Raw genomic sequence first — 7125 nt, forward strand, 5'->3', positions numbered from 1 at the left:
ATTAAGGCCTTAATAAACAAAAAATTATAATCTAATGACTTTTAATGATTTTTAATGACCCGCGGAAACCCTGTTATTAATGCTGAGACTTTATTTCTATAGCACCAATTCACAACATGTCATCTCAAGACACTTTCCAGTTCACCAGATCATCCAGTCAGATTGATTCAAAATTTTCTATCTAAGGAAAACCAGCTGATTGCATCGACTCATTGACTCAGATATCCCTCACACTAAGCATGCTTGTAGCGACAGTGGAGAGGAAAAACTTCCTTTTAAAAGGAAGAAACCTCCAGCAGAACCAGGCTCAATTCAATTCAGTTTATTTCTATAGCACCAGTTAACAACACATGTCATCTCAAGGCACTTTACAGTTCACCAGATCATCCAAGTGTAAGTGTGAGTGGCCATCTGCCGAGGCCGACTGGAGTCGGAGACAGAAACAAAGATTCAAAAAGAAGCAGAGATACAAAGCTAGTGATTAGAATCTTGACTCCTACAAACTGCCACTCTGGGTCCCTGAGCAAGACCCTTAACCCCACACGGTTCCCCGGGCGCTGCAGAATGATAGCCCACTGTTCCCCAAGGGCATGGGTTAAATGTGGAGGTAAATTTCTCCAATGTGAGATCAATAAGTTCAGTTATAAATATAAATATTTTGCATTTGTTACGAGCTGGAATTTTCTTTTTCCTTGATGTTCTCATAAGAAGCTCTGGAGAAGAATCAGTTGTTCTCTGACTGTCGCTTTGCTGCAAGGCGATGCAGGACAGTTGGCTCTATTTAGTAGTGGCCATCTGGCTTTCTAATAGCTTAGCAGTACTGCTTACAGCAAATGGAACCATGACTGTTTATATCTGCTCATTTGGCCCAGTGCTGGATTTCTATTTAGGCTCAATGTATATAAACTTACTTTATCATGACTCAAGTTTTTGGTCTTTTTTGTAGAGATAACAATGCACCTTTACCTATTCTTAGAAGTCTGTTCATGAGGTTTAGCAGCTTATACATTAGAAATTAGAACCATTTATCTAGTGGTCCATACAGTAGCAGCCATTCAAAATGGTCCTTCCCAGTCAAACGGCAGTCGAATGGCAGCCCACTTCCCTACAACTCCCAGCGAAACACCCTCCAACTTCCAGCCATTGGAGTGACCTCAATTTGCATATTTCTTTACTCTGACTCCATCCTTTCACTGAATTACAGGGTCTGACCAGGAGATGGAGCTTCTCTTTAGATCTTAATGTCCACAAATCATTTAGTACAAATATTGATGTACTAAAAGGAATTGTAGGGTACTACCAACCAAGGAAAGTGGGGGGATTTTGAATGGCTACTACTGTATATGACTGATGTCTCTGCTCTAATTCATTTCAAAGGTGCTCTGTAAAAGGAGGTCCATCCATGTCTGGATGGAACTTTCATGTTGAAAGAAATTAGGGATCCATTTTCAACCTCCTTCCCAAGGATTTGGGAGGATAACCTCCTATTCAGTGATCCTTTCACCACGTCGAACTCCTGAAAAACAACCCCTCCCCCACCAAACTTTTATTTCGAGTAATACAGTTACTTTTCTCCTGCCAAATACATCCCTGGTATTCATCTCTCCAGAGGACACTCTAGAATCCATTGCATTGGTCGGGGTCGTGACCCCACTCAGGGTCCTTGATTGCCCATCACGGGTCTTAAATTTCCACTACAGAAATTAAACCAAACCGCTAACATTTATGTTGAAGAGGTGAAAGCATCATTTAAAAATGCCTATTTTGGTTGTTGATGCAGTTGGCAATATTATTAAACTTGTGGTTAATGGATTTGGTAGAAATGTTTTTAAACTAAACTAATAGTTTGGGTCATAACTTAACTCTGGTACCATTATGTGGGCCAGAAGCTGAGGTGTATAAAAAAACATCTTAACAGAAAATTTGTTTAATTAAAGTGAAAGTTACTGATAGAAAGAATACTTCAATAGTTCACAATAACGGGGAAAGTAAAAGTACTATTTTAATACATAATTAGAAGCCAGACAAACTTTTAATTGGGTCTCTTTGTACTGTTGCCTTGCAACAAGAAGGTTCCAGGTTCGATTCCAAGTGGGTGGTACAGTATTGCTGCATGGAGTTTGCATGTTCTCCCGGAGCAGACATGGGTTCTCTCACGGTACTCTGGCTTCTTAAAAAATGTAATATTACTAGAGTCCAATACTGAAACTGCCTGGACTCCTTTTTGTGGCATGAAGGCCACACCCTTGTAAACTTGGGGCATTAAAGCAGCTATTATAACCTTTGGTAGTGAGGAAGAGAGCCAAGCTTTTCAGCAGCGAGAAGTATCAATAGATAAAAATCTTAATGGCAGAAAGATGATCTTAACCTCTGGACTTGATTTATTACTGAAATACAAAATTCAGATTAATCTGAAGAGATGAGGTGAACCACCTGGGAATGGTCCGCCTCTCCTCTGCCTAGTTAATACTCTCCTGATTTCTCTAAGATCTAGCAGCTGTGGTCTATTTCTGGTGGTGAATCAGATCCCAGCTGTATGGCTTTGCTTTACAATCCTCTAGAGCAGGCATCCCCAACCTCGGTCCTCGAGGCCCCCTGCCCTGCAGGTTTTAGAAGTTTCCTTGCTCCAGCACAGCTGATTTTAATTGACAGCTGATTAACAGCCTTTTGGTCTACTGCAATCAGCTGTGCTAAAGCAGGGAAACCTCTAAAACCTGCAGGACAGCGGGCCTCGAGGACCGAGGTTGGGGATGCCTGCTCTAGAGGTATAGTTATCCCTGACGCTACATCTTCCTTCCACTAAACTTTCTATTAAAATGCTTCGATCTTTATTCATGAACATCTTCATGATTGTGACTGCCAGAACAACATTTCTGGAATAAAATCTGTTATTATTTGTATTCTAATCTAATTCTGATCTAATTCTTCCTAGTTTTTTTTTTTTTTTTAGAAAATTGAAAAACTAAAATCAGTTTAACAGCTAATCTCTAGCTATATTCCAATTCCCCGAGTTCCACCTGTTAATGCTGGTGTAAAAACAACCAGGAAGTAAACCAAGAAATCAGTAAGTCCAGACAGAGTGCTATACCGCCACCTAGTGGAGAGAGAGAGTATTCTGAAGGCACAACAATATTCAGAACATTTTTTTTATTTTTACAAATAACTTATCTGTTACAAAGACAGTTTTCCCAGCTAAAATCCAAAAAAAAAAAAAAAAAATACTTTAGATATCCAAATGACTTTTTCCTCTGTTTAATAAATCATGAATGAACTGCCTCTTCACACCAAGGTGCAAGAAAAAGCTGAAAACTGGATTCTTTGGGTTGGAAAAGGAAGAACAAAGATGTAAGTGCTAAAGAGACGATAATTTTTCTTCTACTTCTAAATGGGATTACATAATACTAAGAATTTGGTTTAAAAAAAAAAATAGAAATGGCACTGGAAATTTAACTGATTGTCAATATAAATTGAAAGGCACCAGTGAACAAAATGAGGAAAAAACTCAAAACTATCTCAAGGTTACGATATCTTAATCATGGTGAGTAAACTTTAGAAGCTTCCTCTCTGATAAAAAGGTTAAGAGGATAAAATGAGCCAATAAAAATAAGGCAATACAGAGTGGACAATGGTGTGCTTACATTACGAGGGCGGGGCTTCTCTGTGTCAGAGCTGTATAAGGCACAAGGGTCACAGAAGAATCATTCAAACAGAGGAAAGACATTTTAATCCAACACCAGGTCATTTTAAACTCTGGAAGCTCCACTCATGGCTGCATGGGAAGAACCTCTTCTCCCACGAGCGCTGAAACCTATCATAGCGGGTTACAAAATGAGTCTCTTCGCACTGAGGTGTAGTTGTCCCCAAACATCAATCCTACATTCCAGTTGTCAGATAGGATGGCAGTTTGTCTTTTTTTTTTTTTCTTTAACCCAGCATCTCCACCCCCAAAAAACCCCAGAAAGTCTCTAATATGTCCTGAAGAACAAAACAAAAAACAACAAAAACTTCTCCACCGCCTTTACATTAACAGATCGTACACCCGGCAAATAGACAAGCGTCTGAACGGACCGACACGTGTAGCTTCATGATTACTGTGAGCGTTTTACCAGCTCTGCTCGTCTCCTTCTGCAAAGCTTCGGCTTCTCACAGGTATCAAGTAAAAAGCTTTAAAAAAAAACGGTGCTTGTCTGTTTGAGGAAACAGAGACAAAAGTAGCTGATAAAAAGTCTATAGAGCTATACTTACAGGAAACGAGCGATTCATAGTGTGAGGAGAAAAGGTTTAAAAGCAACAGTCTAAAATTCTGTACAGCAAAGAGCTCGAGGAGAGCTTCTGCTTGACGTACTGTACACAAAGCATGCAACTTGTTTTTCCATGTTTTCACCGAGTCGTGACAAAGAGGACAGAGAGGGGGCGCTGGTGAGACAGTCCCTTTTTTCTTCTTGTGTTTCCTTCAGTGACTGAGCACACGTCCCTTAGCCAGGTCAGGCCATCACAGAGGAACTGAAAAAAACCCAAACTCTCAAATATGCAATCAGGGGGTAAAGGCACACCGGCACGGGGATTGTTTGTGCATGCGGGCACACGTGCGCTGCCACTGCAGGGCCACGCTCGTAATACTGTGAGTGGAAGCAGCGGAGTATCCGGAGTGAAGTGTCCCCCAGCGAGCAGAGCAGGGGAACCGTCCCAGCCTCCAAGGTGAGCTACGATCCCACTGAGCGGTCGGGCCTTCGCCGGACAGCGTTACTACAAACTTAGAGGAAGAACCGAGAAAAGTAGGCCGTGTGCCGTCCGCTTTCTCTTATCGCTTTCCTCTCCGAAAAAGCGAAGGAAAACAAAAAGTCTGCTCTGCTCTGGGAGACATCAGGTGTGCAGAGGAAGGGCGACGCGCCCGTTGGCTCAGAAGTTCCGCGGGAACTCGCACTGTTCACAGCGGTTGAGGGCGGGGTGGTTGAGGAAGGTGCAGGCTGTGCAGTTCCACTGGGTGCCCTCGTCGTCCTCCTGCTCCGAGCTGGGCTTCACAATCTTACTCCCTGGGTCTGAGAGGAAACACAGAAAACGGGGAGATCAGGCATGTGTGACAGGGAAGTGTAGTGTTAGTGCAAATAAAGTTCTTCCTTCCTATCTATAAACTTGGGTTTTTCAAAGTTTAATGTCTGAATTTTTTTATTTCCATTTGCAAAACATGTTTGCTTACAACAGCAAAGGGACTAAATTATCTTCCTACTGCGCATGTAAACAGTGATGGAGTAAAGACGAGTTCTTACCAACAGACACGTTACCTTTGGGTTTGGGTGGGACGGGACCAAGGAACCCAATGTTGTCATAGAAGTTATGGATTACACTGGGGTTTAAGTGCGGTCCTGCAAACAGATAGAAATACTATGAAATATCATCAGGCTCCTCTCCTGTGGAACCAACTACCAGTTTTAGTCCGTGATGCAGACACCCTGTCTGCTTTTAAGGCTAGGCTTAAAACTTTCATTAGTTCTCTATAGTTATCTATAGTTATGCTGCTATAGGCTTAGACTTCTGGAGGACATAGGGACCCCTTTTTCCATCATTCTATTCTCCCACTCTGCAGAATCTGTCAGTTCAATCTCTAACGTTCTGATCTGGTTGACTTGGAAAGTGCCTTGAGATGACATGTGTTGGGAATTGGCGCTATAGAAATTAATTGAATAGAATTGAAACAGTTCTGCAACAAACAATGTTGATCATAATAAATGATAAATAATGATAAAAAGATGCTAAATTTCCTGTGTGGAAGGGTAATATGTGCATCTCCAGACTGATGAGGTTTAAATCACATGCAGTTCACTGGGGTGGCTGCAGAGGGCAGAATAGAGCCAGTTTCCCAGAGCAGCCACTGAGGCTCAGAGAGCAGTAATGGTCAAAAGCAGAGGAGGGGGGGACTGTTTCATAAACTCCTTTCTGAGACACAATCAGTTCCTTTATATTCAACAGTATGCATCTAAATTCTACTCAAGGACCTTTTACAATATGCAGCGTCTACTGGGACTGCTACTTGCAAAATTAATAAAGACAACAGTTTTAAGAGGAATTCAATGAAAGTCCAATGAATAAAGAGAAACATTAACCCAGACCTAGGACTGCTCCTGTAAGGTGCTGCTAGAATAAAGCCCGATTGACACAGGATGAGCCTCATCTGGGGACCCCATGTGATAAATCACCTCTTTTAATGTGATGCATTCTCACAGAACAACCGAAGCCTGGTTTCCATTGACAGCTGATTAAAAGGCTTTTGCTGAACTGAGATCATCAGAATCAGCTGTGCTGAAACAGGGAAACCTCTAAAACCTACAGGGCAGTGACCCTCGGGGGCCGAGTTACGGGATGCCTGGTTTACGGCTAAATTTAAGCGGCTTTATAAAACATTCTAGCATCATCCATTCTCAACATTATTTTCTATATTGTCCAATTTGATTTGAAAAAGCTCTTCACTAAAGCAGTTGTCAATTTATGATACTTTCCTATAATTTTGATGCCTAATAATACAATGTAGTATTTATGGATTTGATGCTGTGATTTTTGTGATCTATGAACAGCTCCTAGAATCCTGATCAGTGAAGGTCTATTTTCCCCCAATTGCAGCAATGTGCAAAGTTCAAACTAAGCGGAGAGAAATGCCACATTCTGCTGGGTTTAATTAAAATATGTCTCTCTATGGTAGAGCACTGTTATGAAGTGAACTTTGTTCCATTATAGTTTTAAGCAAAGAACTGTTTCTAAATGGAAACTTAGAACACAATCCAGAAAAAGACATGTTTAAAAACCTCTTAATCATAAAAAGGTTTGAGGAACTTTGCCATTTTCTTAGTTTTTTTCTTAGCATAATATTTTGAAAAAATAAAAAGATTTTTAGATTTTATATTTTAAAAAGTAATTGTTTTATTTATTTCTCCCTTTTAAATAGCTTTAAGAATGGTATTCTTTCCAAATTGTTTTCCAGATCAAATTCTCTTCACTTTAAGCCCAAAACAAACACTTCCTATATATTGACCAATAGAAATGCTGCTAACATCCAGCGGCCAATAGAAATGCTGCTTACATCCAGCGGCCAATAGAAATGCTGCTTACATCCAGCGGCCAATAGAAATGCTG

At 40.8% G+C, this 7125-nt stretch overlaps 1 protein-coding gene across 2 annotated transcripts in view; it reads right to left on the reverse strand.

Annotated features, from left to right (window-relative positions):
* Window positions 1-3909: 3909 nt before the first annotated feature.
* Window positions 3910-7125, reverse strand: part of tab2 (TGF-beta activated kinase 1/MAP3K7 binding protein 2) — a 57340-nt gene continuing 54124 nt past the window's right edge. Inside the window, exons 6-7 of one of the 2 annotated variants that reach the window (XM_015388255.1) lie at window positions 5283-5363; window positions 3910-5039 (exon numbers count right to left, since the gene is read on the reverse strand). In XM_015388255.1, coding sequence (XP_015243741.1) covers window positions 4900-5039; window positions 5283-5363 — 221 coding nt within the window. In that variant the 3' untranslated portion in view covers window positions 3910-4899. Of the gene's footprint in view, window positions 5040-5267; window positions 5364-7125 lie in introns of both variants that reach the window. The other variant, XM_015388254.1, reaches the window with a different exon arrangement.

This window comes from Cyprinodon variegatus, unplaced genomic scaffold (assembly GCF_000732505.1).
Source record: "Cyprinodon variegatus isolate N-32 unplaced genomic scaffold, C_variegatus-1.0 Scaffold417, whole genome shotgun sequence".
In the NCBI taxonomy this organism is placed as follows: domain Eukaryota; kingdom Metazoa; phylum Chordata; class Actinopteri; order Cyprinodontiformes; family Cyprinodontidae; genus Cyprinodon; species Cyprinodon variegatus.